Here is a 22,432-nt window from a genome sequence, read left to right as displayed (position 1 = left end):
TGAGACAATAACTTTCTGTCATTTCGGCCCCCCAGTCTGTGGTACTTCACCATGGCAGCCCTAGGAAACTTATATATACCCAGAAAGTGATGGCAAAGCTCGGTCTAGAAACCAGGTCTGCTGAACCCTTGGCCCTTCACATGATGGCACTCAGCTGTGCGACTTAGGTCTCTCTTCCACACCCATTCCTGAGGAAGACAATGACAATGAAAATGAAAATAGTTAACCCACATATAGAGCCTAGAATGAACCAGGTTGTCTTCTAACTACTCTACGTACATTAGCTCACTTAATTCTCTAGACAGCGCTGTTAAGTTAGTTCCGTTATTGCCCCATTTTTACAGATGAGGAAATTGAAGCCCAAAGAGATTTAGCAACCATCATGCTGTTTCACTGGGGTGTGTCTGAAGGGAGAGGCATTCTATAGATGGGAGGTAATGGCAACACTTAAAGGCATCACTGTGTTTTCACATAAATTTCTGTGTTTCACATAGATTTCAAGCCTCCCTAAGTTCCATAATACCTTCAATATAGATCCTTGAAAATGAAAGAACCAAATTACTTTGACCAAAGCCCACTGTAGTAAGAGAACTGGGTTTGAATTCTCTCTCTCCCATCTACCTGCTGAGTGACTTTGGATTTATGGAATCAGTCTAAATCTCCTTCTCCTGAGGAGAAAAATAACACCCATCTCCTGAATTAGACATAATGCATGGAAAACACTGGCACACATAACCAGCTTTGATTAGGTAAACAAAATGAACACACCCAAAGCTTCTCTCCTCTGAGAAACCTTGCCCAATGCTTGATCCTACCCATTTCTAATTACTTGCTTTTTCTCCAGGCTCTTAAAGGAAGTTGCTTGAACTTCTATTTGTCACAATTTGTCCTTCCTTAATTTATTAACAGTTGATGACACATCTATACATCCACCCATCCACTCAGTGCAATTGTGTTTAGTATTTTTTCAATACTGTGACAGGAACTGGGAGTTTGGAGATGAATAAAACGTTTCCCATCTTCAGTAAACTTGTGCTTTGGGGTTAACCCAGGGCTTGTGTAGTCAACAGGCAATACACTAACATAATCATAAGAGTTTTATAAATTAATTGTATCATGGTAGTATTTTTTCCATGAGAAAATCCCACTCTTTGTTGGATTTCTAGACATTTTATGGTTTAACATTATTTTTATAGGAGAGTCAAAATATTTTCAGTTCATCAGATTTTCAGTTCTTTAGCTTCTAAATGTCTTTACGTGGTTTGGTTTGGCAACAGACGCATTAAGGAAAAATTCGAAAAACTGTGCGTTCTAAGTGCTGGCCTAGAAAAGCCCCAACCTACTGCTGATGTAGGAGAGCTCCACTCCCGAACTGGTGCTTCCCAAAAGCAGGACCGAAGACTTATCTTTACTTTGTAGACAATTAAGGAGGACAGGGCTTAAATGCCAGCTCCTCCAGGGTAGTCTATGAAGGGGATGAGGATGGGGGCTTGGTTGGGTTTCCAGCCTAATTCCCTTCTAGCAGTCGCGGTGGAACTCGGATATTTTCTGTTTTCTCTGAGGAAACGGAGTCCTCATAGAATGCGATGGAAATAATTTACTCAAGATCACACAAATGGAGAGTGGCAAATATGTTCAAATATGTTCAACACCTATTCCATCTATAATGTGATTCCTTTTCACATTATAAGCTTTGACTAGGGGCTGTACATGCTTTTTACACTTATTTTTTCAGACAATTGCCTGAAGTAGGAAGCCTCGTTTTCCCCATTTTACAGACAAGGAGACTGAGGTAAAGAGACTTTCACAAGGACACCTGACTGTTAGGTAGCCCAGTCCAGATTTGCTCAAAAGATGGTGGTTGACGTTGGAATAACAGCCTAATCCAGTATCTGTACGGGCTCCTGGGGCAGGTGGCACAGTCTTGGGCTGGAGTTGGGGCCCGGGAAGAGCGCGGAGGGGCGGGCCAGGGGCGGGCCGGGGGCGGGCCGGGGGCGGGGCCTTCGACTGGCGGTTCACCGCTAGACTCCTGGGCAGCGAGAAAGTCCCGCCTCCAGTCGGGTGCGGGCGGGGATTGGCTCTCGAAGACTGATCGACAGCGCCGGGCACGAGCTGGGACCGCGGCGGCGGAGGCTGGGGCGCGAGCAGGAAGTGCGAATAGAGGCGGCCTGGGGCGCGCTGGCGGGCGGGCTATCGCCGCCACTTTGTCGGGAAGTCACCGCGCTGCGGATGCTTGGAGACATGGAGGGGCCGGGGCTGGGCTCGCAGGTGAGTGTGGCCCAGTGGCGGTCTGGTGGCGGTCCGGTGGCGGTCCGGCTGCGGCTGAGGGAAGAGGGAGGCGTGGATGTGAGGCCGCTTGGTGAGGGGCCTCCCGAGGGTGGCCGGGCCTGGGTGGGGGAGGCGGGAGCTTGGAAACGCCGAGAATGAGAATGATGCTGGGGCTTCTCTGAGTGGACGGGCAAAAGGTGGGTAGGGCCCCTCCCCCTTCCATCCCCGGGCCACGGGCCACGGCGCCCCCTGGGACCGGTCCGCCTGGCCCGGCAGACCGCTGTGGGGCCTGGGACGGGTGTCTGTTCCCCGGGAGGTGTCAGGTGACACACCTGAGTTGGACCAGCCTGTCCTGACCTTGGCCCGGAGTCTGAAGGGTTGTTTTATTCTTCAGCCCGGCGCCTTGGCACCCGCCTTCGCCCCACCCATTTCTGTTTTAGCTCTTTAGCTCTTGTTCCCGGGTGCTTGTTTACTCCTTGAAAGCACTAGGACTCTTTAGGCTGGAGGAAGGAAAGTGTGTGATGGCTATCTGCAAAATTCCGAACGACTCCCTTCTTTGGATGAGGTTCATATTACCAAAAGCCAGGTGTAGTTCCAGAAAACGGAGGACCAGTAGAGGAAGTTACTGGAGGTAGATGTTAGCTCCGTGAGAACTAGTATTTCGCCCAGTTTGCTTGTGAGCCTTTCCCAGCTCTTAGATTACTGACGAGCGTATTGTAGATGCTCGCTTAATGTTTGTTGAATAAATGAAGGATTCCCAGATTCAGACAGCCTTAGTACTTATCATAAGACAGATGTTTTATATGCACTTTTCATTCCAGAATTGAAGTATCCTTAGGAAGATATCTCATTTACAGATGAAAAAAACCAAAGCTGGCTCCAACTAGAGTTAGGTGGTAGATTTTCAGGCAATTTGAAATGAATGGATTAGTTGGTTTGAAAAACAACCTCTTCCAAATCCTGAGAGTGTTCTTCATGCTCTCCTTTCGTTTAACAGCCTGGTGTATGTTTAAGTGAAGAACATGTGTGGGAAGGTGTTAAGGTGTTCTTATTGGGGGGTTCTTGCAATTTGATAGAAGAAAAACTGTTTTTCAGTCTGCCTGGATTTTTCTAAAAGCCTGTAGAATCTGCACATGGAAACTATATCTCATTCTTTTTCTCAGACAGTCTCAAAGAAAAGTTGGTAGGGAGTAACTATCAGGTCTTAATTACTGCCACTCATTCATAAAAGTCTTCAAGTGCTTAAAGTTCACTCTCTTATCCTGAAGGGAAGATAACCCTCCCCATTTCCATGACATGGAGGGAGAGAATGATTTGGAGTTAGGAATTAGTGAGGCAAGGTAGGGAGATTGTTTGGTTGTTAATAATACTACTACTACTAATAATAATAACCTACATTTGGTCCTTTACAGTTGGCAAAGTAGTTCCCAATTCTTAAATCTTACTACAGTTCTGTGAGGTGGGAAGAGATGATTATCCTAATTTTAGAGATAAGAATTGAGGTTTAAAAAATTGGAGTCACTTGCTACAAGTCAAAAAGCACTGAAGTGACAGGGTTAAGATTTGTTCAGTCATTCAATAAATGTATTGTAAATGTCTGCTAAGAGTTAAGCACCATTCTAGGTGAATAAGATAAACAAAAACACTACTGCTGTGATTGAATTTGGTTCTCTTAAATCCATGTTCATTGCTGTTGGGTTTTTGCCAAAATTTGTGTATATAGTCTGGTCCCAGTTTCCTTTTTGACCTTATTTTTACTACTTTCTTACTCGATCAGTGAACCCCAACCACAGTGACCTCAGGGCCTTTGTACTTACTACTTACTGTGCTTGGAATACTCTTTCCTTGTGTATCCACAAGGCTTATTCCCCACCTCGAATTTCAAGTCTTGATTCAAATGCCACCTCAGTGTGACATTTAATCACCATGTTTAAAATTGCAAGCCCTTCCCATCATCACAGCTAGGAGCAACACTCCCTGTCCTCCTTTCTTGCTTTATATTTCTCCTTGCATATAATATTTGGCATATTCATTAGTCCTTTTCAATGGTCTCTTTGCCCTCCACTGAATTATAAATGCTAGCGGGTCAGTGATTTATATGTTCCCTGCATCTGGAACAGGCTAGTACTGGTATTTAATGAATGATCTTATGAACTGGGAAATTTAACTCTGGTACTTTTGTTGATGTCATGAGAAATTTTAATGATTGTCAGATCTCAGTATCTTGCCCCCTCTGTTTTATTTGATAACCAGGCAGGATAGTGACCCTCATACAAGAAAGTTTCCCTTTTTCTCTCTTGCTTTCTCTCTTTAACTCTTGCTCTCTGCCTAGATCTTGGTTTTCTCTTATGTCCACTGTCTATTCTAGCAGTATTTACTTTTTTAAAAAAAAATTTGATTCATGACATCTCCATACAGATAATATTACATGATACTGTAGAGGTTAAAGATGCAGTTACTCATTGTCACCAGCCACTTTGAAACAGTGGTGTAAAACAGCTGTTGTCATGGTCATGAACTCTGCTTCAGCGATTCTGACAGGTTGGTGCAGGGTTGATGTGTTTCTGTTCCATTATGTCAAAAGCCTCAGCTGGAAGCACTCCTAAGCTGGAGGTGACTCAATAGTTGGGGCTGGTATCCTCTAGGGTTATCTACTCTCACAGGTCTAGCAATTGATGCTGACTTTTAGCAGGGACAGCTACACATGTCCTGGGCCTCAGCACAGCATGGTTCTAAAAATAGCATCTCAAGAGACAGGAAGAGAAGGCTGCAAGTTCCTAAGACTTAGGCTTACTAAGTGGCATAGCATCACTTCTGTAATATTTCATTACTTAAGCAGTCACAGAGCTTAGATTCAAGAGCTTGGAGCTTAGAGTCAAGAGGAAGGGACCCAGACCTCTGCTTATTGATGGAAAGTATGAAGGAATTTGGGGATTATGTTATAAAAATCACGATGGAAGCTGGTTGCAGTGGTGCATGCCTATAATCCCGGTAGCTTGGGAGGCTGAGGCAGGAGGATTGCAGGTTCAAAGCCAGCCTCAGCAACTTAATGAGGCCCTAAGCAACTGTCTCAAAATAAAATTATATACATTAAAAAAAGGTCTGGGGATGTGGCTCAGTGGTTAAGTGTCCATAGGTTCAATTCCTGATACCATTAAAAAAAATAAATAAATAACTGTGGATATAGCCAAATGCCTCTTACCTAATTTTCATATCATCTGGTTTTTATTCCCACCCCCTCCTGTAGACAAGGCCTGTTTCTCTCTTGCTCTTTCACCTTTTGTCTATATATTTTAATTAAAACAACCAGAAAAAAAATAAAAACTTATGTTATTTTTATCTTGAGGTATTTGTGAGCTGAAATCCTTAGTGAACCAGAGGAGGTAAAAGGGAACAGAGTCATAGAATAGTTGGAGCTAGCAGTGAATTATGTTGTTCACAGGTTCTTAAGTTGGTTATAGGATATGTTTCAGGGTGTCAGTGAATATTTTGAAATTATGTACAGAGACTAGTTTGTATGCGTGGTTCTAAGCATTTCTCTAATGAGAGAGACCTTAGTTGCAATAACCTTTTCAAAAGGACTATGACATTAGGAAGGTTTGAGAACCATTGACCTAGTGTTATTCTTTTAACTTTCCCATAAAATTGAAACTCAAAAGCATTAGCTTATTTCTCAGAGATCTACAGCAGAATAGCAGCAGAATCTAGATATCAGGACTTCTGATGCAGTACTTTTTTTTAATCACTCTTCAGGTGGTCCAGTCACGATAGTGACCTTGTTTGATTGGTTGCTGTCACCTGGCGTCCATCCATTCTTCAATCCAAGATCTGAAAGGAGTCTGTGTTTGACTGTGTTCTGAGGATGGGAAGAGAATATAGGCTCCTTGAAAACCAGGATTCTTGTCATTTGTGTTTATGGCCATATTCCTGCATCTAAAATAGTGCCTGGCACATAGTAGGCATTCAGCAAATATCCAATGATTGAAGTGTGGCAGAAATTGTGTCTTATTCATGTTATGCAATAGTACTCAGTTCTTTATATTTCCCTGAATGAAGATTAATGAATACTCTTTTGAACATGCTTGGCATCATAAGCATTTGCTTAGTCTCTTTGTGTTATCTTAATATTGTAGTCATCCATGTAGCAGTTAAGCTTCCATATCCATAAGGGCAGTTTGCATGCAGTGAATTCTTCCCTAGTGCACAGTCAGTAGTAACTATTGTGACAGTTCCTTTTGTGACCATACAGCGTGGGATCCGTGGAACTTTATAGGTATGTTGATTTACCTCTTCCATTTTGCAAATGTAGAAACTGGAGCCAAAAATAGGTAGGGGATTATCTAGTATTACAGCCAACATGAGAGCACAAGGAGGCTTTGATACCTATCTCATCAGTAGAACAAGGATAGATGAAGATGACATAATACTGTAGAAGCAGGAATTCAGTCTCATTCCTGCCTTTTGAGACTATGGGTTTTCTATTTCTCTGCATGACCTTACCCTTCTTTTTCTAACTCACCTTTGACTTCACAGAAAACAAAAATTTCTGCTCCCCTCTGTTTGAATATGCAAACAGAATCCATTTGCCAAAATCATATGGGTCATGTTACAATTTTACAATAAGATCAGACAATATATTTCTAAATTATGTTCATTATTTGATAGCTTATATGCTCATGTCAAGATTTGAATTAAAGTTAGTATAAATCTGCTTCAAATTAGCCTCTTTTAAAATTTTTTTTGTTGTAGATGAACATAATACCTTTATTTAATTAATTTATTTTTATGTGGTGCTGGGGATTGAACCCAGTGCCTCACACGTACTAGGTGAGTGCTCTACCACTGTTCTAAAACCCCAACCCCTCAAATTAGCCTTTTGATAACTTTGGAAGGGTACTTATTTGTCAGGTTGATTAAATTATCTAAATACATGTAATTCTCATCATAGATATTAAAATTTGAAGATTACTGTGCTTAATCTATACTATAATATGCTGAATGTCCCACTGTCAGCCCCTTTGGTTCTACAACTTTTACTCTGTCTTAGTTTACATTATAAACAGAATATAATGAGTTTCCTGCTTGACATGGATGAGAGACTGCCAGCCAGTTTAGAAAACTAAAATTTTAAAGTTTGTTGTTTCCTGGTTTTTTTTTTTTTTTTTTAAGTGGTGTTGGGAATTAAACCCAGGGCTTTGTGCATGCTAGGCAAGCACTGTACCAGCTGAGCTATATCCCCAGCCCAAAATAAAGATCATTATAACAGAAATTTTATCATTTTTCTCCCATTACCTTGTGGATCACTTGCATTTATGACCTTGAATACACTTGTCTCACTTTGGAGACCATTGACTTCAATGGAACAGGCTTTGAATTTATATAGTCATTTCTCAGTTTTACTTCAATCAGAATTTAGCTTAGAAAATATGAACAGAAAGTATTGCCTGTTCCATACTTTCTTAACACCCATTTTTGGCATTTAATCATAGATTGCCCTCTGTTTCAACTTTACTCTATGTCTCCCATTAGACTTGAGCTCCTAAAGGATAAGCACTGTCTTCTGTGCTCCTAGCACAATACTTTGAACACCATGAACACACAGTAATTAATTACTTTTAATTGTGGATAATCTGTACATTGAAACACATAGTCTTCCTCAACTTTATACATGAAAAGTGAAACTGATCTTTAGCACTTTAAGAGATTATAAGAAGCAACAGATTTGTACCTGTAGAAGGAGTCAGTTTTTTTTTTTTAATTTCTATGTATTTTTTTTATTGTAAAAAAAGTGGGATACATGTTGTTTCTCTGTTTGTACATGGAGTCAAGGCATACCATTTGTGTAATCATAAATTTACATAGGGTAATGTTGTTTGATTCATTGTTATTTTTTCCTTCCTCCCACCCCTCTTTTCCCTCTATACAGTCCTTCCTTCCTCCATTCTTGTCACCCTCCTTAACCCTAACCCTAAACCTAACCCTAGCCCTAACGCTAACCCCTCCTACCCCCCATTATATGTCATCATCTGCTTATCAGCGAGATCATTTGTCCTTTGGTTTTTTGAGATTGGCTTATCTCACTTAGCATGATATTCTCCAATTTCATCCATTTGCCTGTAAATGCCATAATTTTATCATTCTTCATTGCGGAGTAATATTCCATTGTATATATATGCCACAGTTTCTTTATCCATTCATCAACTGAAGGGCATCTAGGTTGGTTCCACAATCTGGCTGTGATGAATTGAGCAGCAGTGAACATTGATGAGGCTGTATCTCTGTAGTATGCTGATTTTAAGTCCTTTGGGTATAGATTGACAAGATTGTAAAAATGATTGATGATATTCCGTTCTGGGAAGGTTTTAAGACCACTTAACATATCTTACTATTGGTAGTGTAGATTGGGGAGGGTATTTGGTCAGTATCTATGTTTAAATGCTTTTTTTTTTTTTTAACTCAGAAGTTGAATTTTCAGGCATCAGTACTGTAGAACTATACCTTTGGGTATAGGCCAAGGAGTGGGATAGCTGGGTCAAATGGTGTTTCTATTCCAAGCTTTCTGAGGAATCTCACACTGCTTTCCAGAGTGGCTGCACTAATTTGCAACCCCACCAGCAATGTATGAGTGTTCCTTTTTCACCACATCCTTGCCAACACCTATTGTTGCTTGTGTTCTTGATAATCGCCATTCTAATTGGGGTGAGATGAAATCTTAGGGTAGTTTTGATTTGCATTTCCCTTATTACTAGGGATGTTGAACATTTTTTCATATATCTGTTGATTGCTTGTACATCTTCTTCTGTGAAGTGTCTGTTCATTTCCTTAGCCCATTTGTTGATTGGATTATTTGTATTCTTTGTGTAGAGTTTTTTGAGTTCTTTATAGATTCTGGAAATTAGCGCTCTATCTGAAGTATGGTTGGCAAAGATATTCTCCCACTCTGTAGGCTCTCTCTTCACATTACTGATAGTTTCCTTTGCTGAGAGAAAGCTTTTAAGTTTGAATCTATCCCAGTTGTTGATTCTTGCTTTTATTTCTTGTGCTATGGGAGTCCTGTTAAGGAAATCTGATCCTGAGCCAACAAGTTGAAGATTTGGACCTACTTTTTCTTCTGTAAGATGCAGGGTCTCTGGTCTGATTCCGAGGTCCTTGATCCATTTTGAGTTGAGTTTTGTGCGGGGTGAGAGATGGGGTTTAATTTCATTCTGTTGCATATGGTTTTCCAGTTTTCCCAGCACCATTTGTTGAAGAGGCTATCTTTTCTCCATTGCATATTGTTGGAACCTTTGTCTAGTATGAGAAAACTGTATGTATTTGAGTTTGTGTCCATGTCCTCTATTCTGTACCATTGATCTACCTATCTATTTTGGTACCAATACCATGCCGTTTTTGTTACTATTGTTTTGTAGTAGAGTTGAAGATCTGGTATTGCGATACCCCCTGAGGAGTCAGTTTTCTATGATGACAAATCGGTACTTAAACAAAGGGTTAAGCTTCCTAACATACAAACATAAACAGATATACAATGGACTAGATAAACAAGTGAACTATGAAAAGGCAGTCCAAATAAGATAAAATATGGAGAGCCAGTATACATAACAACAAACGAAGCAATCAAACTAATAACAATTAAAGGTATGCACATGAAAAGCAGGATGCCATTTTTTAGCCGTCAGATTGACAAGATTGTAAAAATGATTGATGATATTCCGTTCTGGGAAGGTTTTAAGACCACTTAACATATCTTACTATTGGTAGTGTAGATTGGGGAGGGTATTTGGTCAGTATCTATGTTTAAATGCTTTTTTTTTTTTTTAACTCAGAAGTTGAATTTTCAGGCATCAGTACTGTAGAACTATAATGTGCTGGTTAGGTGTAAATTGTAGGATTATTTGTGAAATTGAAAATTTAAGTTGAAAGGTTGAAATGAAAAGGTTGAAATCAAACTGCATCTCTTAATAGGAAAATGGTTGAATAAATTATGCTAGATCTATCAATGGAGTAATTTAACTGTTATTCTTCTGTAAGTCTTTACATGATATACGGTTAGGCAAGAAAAGCAAGTTGAAGAATAATGTGTATCCTGTCCTTTTCCAAATAAATATAAAAAGAAAATGATTAAAAAATGTGCAATATAATGTCATGTATGCACATGGGAGTATATATTGGCATGTGGGTTATATCTACATAAAGCCCACAATCCATCTGTGAAAGAGTAAATATAGATAAAGATATAAATAAAATGAGGAAGTATACATCAAATTTAATATGGTTGTCTGTGGTGGCACAGTATCAGAGTTTAGGTTGTTGACCCTTTATTCACTTTTATATTAGTTTTAAAATTAATAAGTAATAAGTATCATTTCATAAGTTTAGAATTCCATTTTCTTGTAGAATAGATCTACTGACACTCTTCTCACCTTTTGTCTGAAAAAGTTTTATTTTTACTTCCATCTCAAAGGTTTTGTTTGTTTGCTTGCTTTTCTTGATTTTCAGGATGGGGGATTGAATACAGGGCCTCTCACATGCCAGGCAAGCACTCTACCAGTGAACTACATCCCCAGCCCTTATATTTTCTTTTGAAACAGGTTCCCTTTAGGTTGGACAGACTTGCCTTGAACTTTTGATCCTCCTGCCTCAAGCCACTAAGTAACTGAGATTATGAGTTTGTGCCACCATGCCTAGCTTCAAAGAATATTTTGACTAGATTTTCCAGGTTTACATTTTTTCCCCCAGCTCTTTAATAATTGTGCCATTTTCTTCTGACTTGCATTGTTTCTAATAAGAAATCTGAGTTCATTTTTAAAATTTCTTTAACTATAATACATCTGTTTTCTTCAGATCACTTTTAAGATTATCCCTTTATCATTGGTTTTTAGTGATTTGGTTTTAATATGCTTTGATGTAAGACTTGAGCTACCCTTCTTGGAATTTGTTGAGCTTCTAGTAGCTGAACTTTACCAAATTTAGAAGATTTGGGGTTATTTCTTCAAATATTAAAAAAGGAATTCCTCTCTCATCTTTTGGAACTCCAATTATATGTGTTCAGTCTTTTTCTGTGGTTCATTTTGGATACGTTTTACCACAATGTTTTCAAATTTAGTCATCTTTTATTCTGTACTATCTAATCTGCTATTAATATTCTCTGGTATAATTTTCATTTCGGAAATTGTTTTTTATCTGTAGACATTCCAACCAGATCTTTCGTTATATCCTCAGTTTCTCTGTTCATTTTGCTATTCTCCTTTAAATAATTGTGCATAGTTATAATAACTGTTTTAATGGGTTTTTTTCCTCACTAATTCTGTCATCTTTGTAAGTTCAAGGTCTGGTTCTTCTGGTTATGAATCACTATTTGTTTCCTGGCATTCTTAGTGAGTTTTGACTGGATAGTGGATATTGTAAATATGTGTTGTTGAGTCTTGGGTTTTGTTACCTTTTTTTAGAGAGTGTTACGTTACTGCTGCTACTGATGCTCAACTTGAGTAAATCTTAAGTCTTGCTAGAATAGTTCTGGGTATCCTTACTTAAGTTTAGTGCAGCCCTACTAATAAGGTGTGGCCTTCTGAGTCCCCCATAGAATAACCTAGATCATTAAAAGCTTGCTCATTTTTGACATCTTGCTATGTGTAAATTCTAGTAGTTCTTTTAGTTTACAAATCCCCAATTTTTTGCCTCACTATTTAGAGTTCGCTTTGTATATTATTGCCATATTTTTGAAGCCCATTTTTTCTATTTAGCTCACTACCCTCTTGAAATCTGCTTCCAAGCTACCACATCCTCTCTAATTTCTAATTTCTGTCTTAATTTAGTCAGGCTGCTGGGTTCTAAATGTGTTTTCCATGAAGTGCCCACAATTCTGAAATTGCTAGGACAATGGTAAGGGGCACCTTGTTTTTTGTTTTTGTTTTTTTTTTCTTTTTTTTTCTTTTTTCCTGGGTTATCATAGTCCTACTTTTCCTATAGTCCAAGGTTTGAACAGTTTTCAGTGTTTTTTCCTTTTTTTTTTTTTTTTTTTGTCCAACAAGCAGCAAAAGGTTTAAGTTCAGTCCTGGCTATGCTATGCACAGAAGTAGAAGACCCTACTTTATAAATAGCCAACAAAGAACTCGTACCCAGAATGTATTAGGGATACCATTCAAGAAAAAAAAAAAAAAAAAAGGTCAAATCTAGTAAAACAACAGTATATAAATTGTTTAAATATATACTTTATAAAAGAAGGAATATACCACCCAGTGAACATGAGAAAATAGGCAATATTGTTAGTAATTACAGAAATACAGATTAAAATTAGCATCGTGTATCTATATTCATCAGATTGGCAAAAATTACCACATTTGATAACACCAAGTGTTGGTAAGGATTGGAGTCACAAAAATTCCCATACCCTGCGCTCTTGAGAATTGTATGTACATGTATATATGTGTACTTATACATAATTTATATGTATGCATCCTTATATATACAAATTATTTATATCTTATAAACATATATATATCCAGAGATACATACAAGACTGCTCAGAGCTATATTGTTTATAATAACTAAAACCTAGGCACAATCTAGGTAGCTTAGCTATTTTTAGCCAGTAAGATACAAATTAATCATGGTATGTTAATATTTTTGGAACATTATACAGTGATGAAAATGAATTAATTGTAGCTTTTCACAACAACATGGATAAAACTTCTTATGAGTCTAATATTAAGCAGAACAAATTATAAAGGATACATATATGATACCATTATATAAAAATTAAAACCATACTTTCTAGGGTTACATATATATAAAGAATTAAACTATAAAGAAAAACAAAGAAGTAATTGTACCTAATATCAGGAAACTGTTCCCTTAGTGTAGGAATGTGATAAAGCATAGTACATGTTGCAAGCAGTCTTTCAGGTACCGGCAGTTTTGTTTCTTGACCTTAGTGATAGTTTCATGGGGTCCATTTTATATTTATTCTTTATACTGTACAAAAGAAGAAATCCATTTGTGTACACATTTTATGCACTCCTTTATATTAATATATCAATATTTTACGTCTAAAAACATAATGAGTTTTAGGACAGTTTACTCAAGGAAAGTCTAAAAACAATCTAGGTAATGTCATTGGAATAACTTAATAATCACCCAAAGAAACTATTTTGAAGATATTTTTAAAATCAGCTTTTAAATAGTAGACAGGTATCCGTTAATTTACTTAGTAATAATTCAAGAGGGTTGTACTTTACCTCAAATTGTCATTTCTTTAGAGAAAGCAGTATATTTATTGATGTTGAATAATGTAAATCTGTTCCTTTTGGGAATTTGTAGAGTTTGTGAATTAATTAGATTGATTGTTCTGCAAATGAATGGTATGAAGTAACATCATAGAGTCAGACTTTTCAGTCTGGATTGTAAAATAATAAGTACATTTGATATATTTGTACTTTTAGGAAGCCTCAAATATCTCTTCAGCTGAAAGAATCCCTTTCTTAAGTAAAACTAGATCTGTTTCTGGCCTCATTTGTGATAATTTTCACCTCTCCTGTTGGTTTGTCTCCCAAATAGTTTAACAGACTTGTTGACAAGTGTCAGAATTGCTGATCTAAATCAATTACCTGCCTTGGAGGTGATAATTCTAAAGGCAATGGTAATAAAAAGGAAAACCAAAATACATTCACAATCCACAGAATGGATTAATTATTCTTAAATTAGGATTTCTGTGGGCTTTTTTAAAGTAATGGAGAATTCTCTTTTGGTCTTTTGCTAAGATCTAAGCTCAGTTTTTATTTTTTATTTTTTTATTCTACTTGGTTATGATTGTAGAAGGATTTTGATATTATACCTAAGTGGAGTGCTCGTTCTTCTGATTGTATGTGATGTAGAATTACACCCGTCATGTAATCATATATGCACATAGGGTGATAATGTCCAATCATTCCACTGTTCTTCCTACCCCGACACCCCTCCCCTCCCTTCACTCCCCTCTGTCTAATCCAAAGTACTTCCATTCTTCCCTAGCCCCCAACCCTCTTATTATGATTTAGCATCCACATATCAAAAAACTTTTGGCCTTTGGTTCTTAGGAATTGGCTTTTTTCACTAGTCTTAGTTTTTGAGATTAGAAGCACTCAGGCTTTTTGATAAGTTTGCTGTTTCCCCCTGCTTCTAATAGGTTTTCTGAATGTAACATTTGCTAATTCAGTTGATGGGACTATCTTAACAATGACCCCTTTTACCCTCACAGAACTCTGCCATCACTTCTGTGTTAGATATTTATTGTAGCAATACAAGTTACTACATTTTAGTGATTTAAGACAACATCTATTTATTATCTTCTAGGTTTTGTTTGTTAGGAGTCCAGGCACAGCTTAGCTGGGTCCTCTGCTCACGGTCTCAGAAAGCTGCATTCAAGGCTGTATCCCATTTTGGAGTTCAGGGTCCTCATCCAAGGTCATGTGGATTATTGGCAGAATTCAACTCTTTGTAGATGTATGATCAAGGTCTCTGTTTTCTTGCTGACTGTCAGCTAGAAACACCTTCATTCCTAGAGGCTGCCTGCAGTTCCTTCCCATGTAACCCTCTCACAGACTCTGTCATATCACAGCAGCTTACTTTTTTAAGATGAGCAGAAGAATTTTCTAAAACAGTCTTAGATAACATCATCATGGGATTAACTGTCCCATCAACTTTGCCATATTCCATTGACTAGAAGCAAGTCACAGGTTGTACAAGGGAAGGGGATAATGGAAGAGCTTGATTCTTTGGTGAGTATTGTTAGTGTGTCTACCACAACCTCCCAAAGTAGGGGCCTGCCAACCTTCTTCTGATGTTGCTAGCCATGATCCTCTACCCACAAGGAGCAAGGTCCATTTGTTCATTTTCATCTGACCTTTGTTTTATGATAAAATATATCATTTAGATTTTTCTAATATTAAGAATCTTTTCTAGTGAACAAAATTAAGATAAAGAAAATATTCCCTAGGATACACCTGTGGTTCCAAAACAATTCTAATTTATTAAGTAGGATATTGTTTGTAGCAAATTCTTCATTATGTAATCAAATATGACATTGATTCTTTTATACACTTTGTCAAATTGTTCTTATTCTTCAGTGCAGGAATCACAGCCATGGCCCCCACCCTCCAGGATTTGGTCGACATGACATCTGTGCACACGAAAACAAAGAACTTGCCAAAGCAAGAGACCTTCTTCCTCTTATAGAGGACTCTAGTAACTGTGACATTGTCAAAGCTACTCAGTAAGTCTTCCAAATGCTTTATTTTATTCTTATATTATATTGGATTATAATAATGTGTTTGCAGTACATGGCACTCTATGGGTTTACCTTCTTCACTTCATACTGGGGAGTTCGTTGATATCAGCACTAAGTTAAATGTTTGCATCAGAACACATAGTACCTCAGCTATTTCTGTACCAGGCTCTTCCCTTAGGTCTAGCAGAAGTATATCCTCTTTGTCTTTTCATGTTAGGTGACTAATAAATGTTTGTCAAATGATTGAATGATTTTGAATGACACTGAAACTAAAGTGAATTTAAATTTAAACATACAACCTAAGTATAGATGGGATGGAAAATGTCAGCTCACACATCTATGGATATTTTAACAAATATCTTTATTGAATATAGATGGGATGGAAAATAGGTCACACATTTATGGGTATGTCTAAAAATTATTTATTGAGTACTTCCTATGTTCTTGGCATTCTGGGTGTACTAAAAGAAAAGTATAAATACATTCTCTAACCACTTGAAACATTGTGGGTTTGTTTTGCTTATGCTAAAAGTAGAAATATATTTTAAAGTTTCTCCTTAAGATTGCCATATGTGGATATTTATATATATTCAGTTATTTCCAACATTTTTACCCATGTAGATCTCATTGGTCATTAACAGCTCTCTTACATCTTACCATTTCAAATATTTTGAAATACTTTGTCTATCAGAATACATTAAGTACTAGTTCATGTTTTTAGTAATCAATTATAAATCTGCTCATCAGATTGCCCATCAAATATAAATCGTGCACATCTGGTCAGCGTGAAAAAAACTAGTATACCCACACTAACTTGATATAATTTTCTGTCAAAAGCAAAGATGTTTGATGATTAATTAGCTTGTTTGGTTTAAATATTGATTAATGTTTATGCTTAGAAATATATCAACAATTCACTGTCAGGATATTCTAATTCCCAGTACGCCTGGGAAACATTACTTTAGGTGAATATTATTTGATATTGTTTATATTATTATATGAAATGAGCATGTTCCTACAGTCAGCATTTGCTTTAATTAGAATGGAAACATTTAAATACTTCTCTGTTTCCAGTAAAAACTGTTATGATAAGACATGTGAAAATCAGACTATATTCACAGGGTTTCTCAGTAAAACCTCATCTCACTCTTTAAAAGAGAGCCAAGATATATGTGTATATGTTTGTGTGTATGTGTGTATGAGTTGTCTAAACCACCAAAATTCTAATTAATAGGTACTCTTATGTTTCTGAAATAAGGGAGTGTTTCTTTTCCAATAAAATGTGTTGACATTTAAAAGATGGAGAGTATAAATATGTTATCCCATTATAAAAAATTTACTAATATTTTCACTTAGCCTTGTCAGATAAGTGTTGCTGTCTTTTTAAAATGCCAGATTTTCTCCTCACACACATTTTTATAAGGCAGAAATTATTCTCATTTAACAGTATGGAAAATGAGAGACATTTCTGCAATTTGGTTTGGTTTTTGACTTCTAAGGGCCTGTCAAAACTTTCAAGCCCTTCTAGGTAGAAATAGTTTCAAAGAAACTATTAAGAGGTCTTTTGGGACTTTGTTTCTGATGAAAAGAAATGTGCTAGTCAATGATTTTTAAAATTATTAAAACATTAAGAAAAGAAAAGGTACTTCTTTCTTAATAGTTGATTAAATAGCTCTTAGGTTCATCTTTCCTTTTCCATTCTCTTTGTTTGTCTCATACATTAGTCTTTTATTGCCTCTCACTTTTGTTTGTTGCAGTAGCTTCTGAATTAGTCTCTCAGTTTCTGTTCACAGCCTGTTCAAAGCAGCTTCCATACTACCACTCATATGGTTTTTCTTAAAACTCAGTCTGAATACTTTCCTCTTTCAAATTATTTGTTGGTTTCCCTTTGAATTAGAGATGAAGTTTAAACTTTACAGCATGGCCTAAAAGACCTTCCTGGTCTTTGTCTGCCTCTTATGACCTCATCTCTTGCCCTTCCTCTCTAATGCATTACGTTTCAGCATTTAGAAACTGTTTATATTTCTCTGAACATTCATGTAGTATTTCACATCTCTGAGTGGTTTTTTTGGTTTTTCTCTTTTTTCTTTTTTCTTTTCATAGTACTGGGGATTAAACCCAGAGGTGTTAAACCACTGAGCTCCCTCCCCTTTTCTGTTTATTTGTTTTTACATTTTTCAAAATTTGAAACAGGATCTCAGTAAGTTGGCCATACTGGCTTTGAACTTGGGATACTCCTTTCTCTGCCTCCCAAATAACTGGGATTTTAGGTGTGCATCACCATGCCCAGCAACATCTCTGGTTTGTACATATTCACCCTGCCTAAAGTGCCCTCCCTTCTTTAGTCAGTTGGTAAAATATAGCTTATATGTCATTTTTCTTTTTCTCCAGGAAAGGGTCCATTATTCCTGTCTCTGTTAGATTATTTCCATATTATGTTGTTGAATTTATCCCATTCCAAGTTTGCTTTTAGTCTTTTTCCCTGTTTATGAGGTTTTTGGATGGGCTTGATTTGATTCAGGGATAGAATTTATGCAGGAATCAGCTCCATGTGTTCCTCACATGGTGGAGGATCAACTGAAACTTATTGAAGGAGAGCAAATGTGAGTGTTAAAGTTCTTTTAAGAAAATCAAGTTTGTCTCTAAGTGGATTAATCTGATTATTAAGTAAACTAGGTTTTAACTTCTGTTGTTTGGCTTTACGCTGTGTTGTGAATTATAGTTGACTCTGTATATCCGTGGATTCTGCATCATAAATTCAACTAACCACAGCTTCAACCAATCTTGGATCAAAACTATTCTGGGATTGAGGTTGTAGGCTCAGTAGTAAAGCGCTTGCCTAGCACATGTGAGGCACTGGGTTTGAGCCTCAGTACTACATTAAAAAAATATGTCTATATATAACTAAAAAAAATTTTAAAACTATTCTGAATTTAAAAAAAAATGTGCCTGTGTTGAACATGTATAATTTTCCCCCGTTATTATTTCCTAAATAATAAACATCTATTTAGGTAGGATTGTACATTATTTTAGGTATTATAATTAATCTAGAGATGACAAAATATATGGCAGAATATGCATACTTATATACAAAAACTGTATTATTTTATATAAGGAACTTAAACTTCCATGGATTTTGGTGTTAGCAAGGAATCCTGGAACCAATCTTTTGTGGATACAGAGAGCAACTGTATTGTATTTCTGTGTTGTCATAAAAATGGTTTGAATAAAGAAAAGACATGGTAAAAGAAAGAAATTTTAGTATTTGTAATAATTTTAATGATATCAATTATACCTTTCTTTTTCTTATTTGAGATACGGGATTTTTGAACGATGTAAAGAGTTAGTAGAAGCAGGATATGATGTCAGACAACCAGACAAAGAAAATGTATCACTTCTTCATTGGGCTGCTATAAACAACAGGCTGGATCTTGTAAAGTAAGATGGGATATATGTGTGTGTTTTTATTATTTATAATTCTAGACTTTTCTTCATTTGTTTTTTTCTTGAAGTCCAAGTATGAGTACTAAGCCATCTATAATCTTCTACTACAAATAAATACCTGAAACTTTCTGTCAAACGCTCAGACATTATAGAGTTGAAGAGGACCTTAGAGATCATCCAGTCCAGTACCCTTATGGGTCCAGAAAGGAAATTAGAAAGCTAAAGAGGCCCATCAAAAGATAAAGGTTAGGAAGTGAAGTTGAACATTTTTGAAAAGGAAAAGTATAACACGACATTTCTTCAGGATAGAAGCAAGTTTCATCTAGTTTAGAAGACACATTGAGTTATTTTATACTATCATGTCTGGAGGAATAGATAGATAGGGAATTAAATCTTTTAAAATATGGAATAATTTTAGGTGAGCATGTGTCAGATTATATAAAATATGTCCCCTTCATAAAGTCCTATCACATACCCTTTGGTTTTTGTTATTGTTTTATACCTGAGCATATAAATTGTACATGTGTATATGAATGTGTAATTTATTTTGTATTATAGGATTATATTTTAAATCCTTGAGGCTCAAAAAAAATGGAAATTTACTAAACTTTACAATATTCTAACACATACTCATAGGCACACTCCTGGCATATTGTTTAGATAACATGAAGAGAGCAACTGTACTGTATTTTTGTGTTGTCAGAAAGATGATTTGAAAAAAGAAAAGACAAGGTAGAAGTACAAAGCACAACTTTGAATTGATGACTAACAGTTTTAAACCATAGAAGAAAATCACGCTCATTGCATTAGAAATTTACTTTATACAATGCATCATATCTCTGATCCCAAAATAGAGTGTAAAACATTTAAAGTGTCTAACTTTTCTGAAAGGATTTTAAATTAACTTTTTTTTTTTTTAACTACTTTTAGAATATTCCCACCTGGTAATTCTAATTTTGAAGTGTTAAAATTGATATAATTTTACTTTTCTGAGTTAAATAGAGTATATGATCCCAGACCTTTTAAATATAAATTTCTGAAGAGAACTGTGGTAGTTTTAATTTGCAAAGAATAGTTATCATATGTTTGGTATGTAAGCTATGAAAGAATGCTAGTTACAACAGCAATACGTGGTGCTGAGAATATTTCACCAGGGATTTGTGTAATACTATCTTATAAAGTTTTGAGACATATAGATCTGGGTCCTTTAGAGAGGATTGTTATTATAATTTCTGTTTTCCAATACATTTTTTGCTAAGAAAAAAATTGTTTTGTCCCAGTATGAATTTTAAGTTTCAAAACTTACTTTCATTTGTGTCTGCTTTTAATAGGTTTTATATTTCAAAAGGTGCTGTTGTAGATCAGTTGGGTGGAGATTTAAATTCAACTCCTCTTCACTGGGCCATCCGGTGAGTTTTCTTTAAATCCTTAAACTAAATAGCCATCTGTCGCTGGTAACCACCATACTGCAAATCACAGATACAGGGAATTCAAAGGACTTCCTTTTCCCCCTTAGCTTAAAAAGAAATTGCAGTTTTAAAGAGTTTCAAAGGATGATTTCAGGGCTCAGTTATGATTATCAAACTCAAATATGAGTATTATACTTTATTTTTTTAATAGAACAAACATATTTTATGTTTTGATCACTCTGAATAAAAGCAGTAGTTCAGTGAACTTCACACTCAGTCATTTCAGTCTTCAGGCTTACCACAGATGTCCATTTGGTAACTTATATTCGTCATTTTATTTTAAAAAGATAAATTCCCTCTTAATGTAAAGGTAAGCAATTCTCTGTATCTTTTAAAATCAAATGTGTCAACTCAGGACAAGAAATTTTAAGTGGGCCAACTTAGTAGAACATTTATATTAACCTGTCACTATCCTTTTTTCTCTGGCGTGTATTGGCCTTCTGAATCTGAAGGAATAAATCTGAATACTTGACAACTGCTTCTTTTATTTTAATTCTGCTCTCTGTTTGGGAAGGTTGACACAAACCTGAAACTAAAGTGAGTAATCATTTTTGTAAGGCAAGGGGTTGAATCTTTTCTCCATAGACCAAGTTTTGAAGGATCTGAGGGTAATGTAGTTCTTAATATTATCGCATTGTATCCACATATCCTATCATATTATAATTCCACATATCTGGTACATGACTTTGTTTTTAAAACAGCAGCAGTGAAGTATAAGGGCTTTTAAAGTTTTCTTTGTTAGCATTAGTCATGAAAATTATTATTTACGCTTGATTGCAACATAAGGCCTGAGTTACCTTGGGAAGCTGTCAGGTTTATCACTTGCCTTTAGAAAGGAATATCCTTTAGTTTGAAGTTTGCAGCATCCAAGTAAAAGACATTTGTACATTCTAGAGTGTTTTAAAAATCTGTTAGGTAATGTTCTTTATATCTAGCCAAATATCTTGTCTTAGTGATATTAGTTTCTTCCTGAATTTTTGTTGTGCCTGAATTCTATTTCAACAGAATACAACATAATTTTTGTCTTCTATTTATAGACAAGGGCATTTACCCATGGTCATATTATTACTTCAGCATGGTGCAGATCCCAGTCTCATTGATGGAGAAGGATTCAGTAGCATTCACCTGGCAGTATTATTTCAGCACATGCCTATTATTGCATATCTCATTTCAAAGGGACAGGTATGTTTTGAAATGTATCTCATATTTGAGCTATTATAATCTGAAGAGATTATTAGTCATAGTCTGTTCTCATTTTTAAAGCGGAAACTAGTGGATATACAGATATTCAAGGATTAGCCTTAGTAAGTCTAACTATTGGGTATTGCGTATTCAGCTTCATCGAAGGGTAAAGAAGAGGTCATTTAGATCATATAATAGATAATTCTGAAACTTGTAAACCTATAATAGTTTTTCTTATGAGCCCTATAATTTGCAGAGTTTTTCAAAAGCATGACTTCAAAGCCTATATTTTGTTTCTTGTTGAATGTGAAATGGTAGTCAGATCACTAAATTAACCCATCATTTGCTTTCATTATTTGAGCCCAACTGGTAGTCCAATTTGATTATATGCCTCTTATTGTTCTCTAAAGTAATTCCATGAAAAATGATTTGCCTTAAGAGACAGAGGTTAAATTATAGGTTATTGACAGTGGGGACTTTCACTGTCAGCTCTACTTGCCTGGAATGTGCCTTTCTGGTAGCAAAGTAGTTTATGTATTAGCAGTCTTGCCTGGAACAGGCAGGAAAACATGTTTGCACAAATGCTTCTGGAGCAGTGTGTTCCCTTTAAATAAGTACTTTCTCTCAGACTTAGTCAACTGAAGTAGAATAATTATAACCTTCTGGGTTTCATTTTGAAAAGACGTATGAGGAATATCTTTACTGCTTCTCTTACAGTTCCTTCCCAAGTTCTGGACCCCAAAACCTGTATGAGTTTTCAGTAACTCAAATTCTTTCTTTGGTTTAGTCGGAACCACTATTGTACACC

General features: G+C 36.3%; 1 protein-coding gene across 3 annotated transcripts in view; it reads left to right on the top strand.

Annotated features, from left to right (window-relative positions):
* The first annotated feature begins 2,147 nt into the window (after positions 1-2,147).
* Positions 2,148-22,432, top strand: part of Zdhhc13 (zinc finger DHHC-type palmitoyltransferase 13) — a 57,850-nt gene continuing 37,565 nt past the window's right edge. For all 3 annotated transcript variants that reach the window (XM_047517418.1, XM_047517419.1, XM_047517417.1), the window contains exons 1-5: positions 2,148-2,268; positions 15,369-15,514; positions 18,845-18,967; positions 20,305-20,382; positions 21,480-21,624. In XM_047517418.1, coding sequence (XP_047373374.1) covers positions 2,230-2,268; positions 15,369-15,514; positions 18,845-18,967; positions 20,305-20,382; positions 21,480-21,624 — 531 coding nt within the window. In that variant the 5' untranslated portion in view covers positions 2,148-2,229. The remainder of the gene's footprint in view (positions 2,269-15,368; positions 15,515-18,844; positions 18,968-20,304; positions 20,383-21,479; positions 21,625-22,432) is intronic.

The sequence above is a fragment of the Sciurus carolinensis genome, chromosome 11, assembly GCF_902686445.1.
Source record: "Sciurus carolinensis chromosome 11, mSciCar1.2, whole genome shotgun sequence".
NCBI classification, from domain to species: domain Eukaryota; kingdom Metazoa; phylum Chordata; class Mammalia; order Rodentia; family Sciuridae; genus Sciurus; species Sciurus carolinensis.
This window is presented reverse-complemented; position numbering and strand designations above follow the sequence as displayed.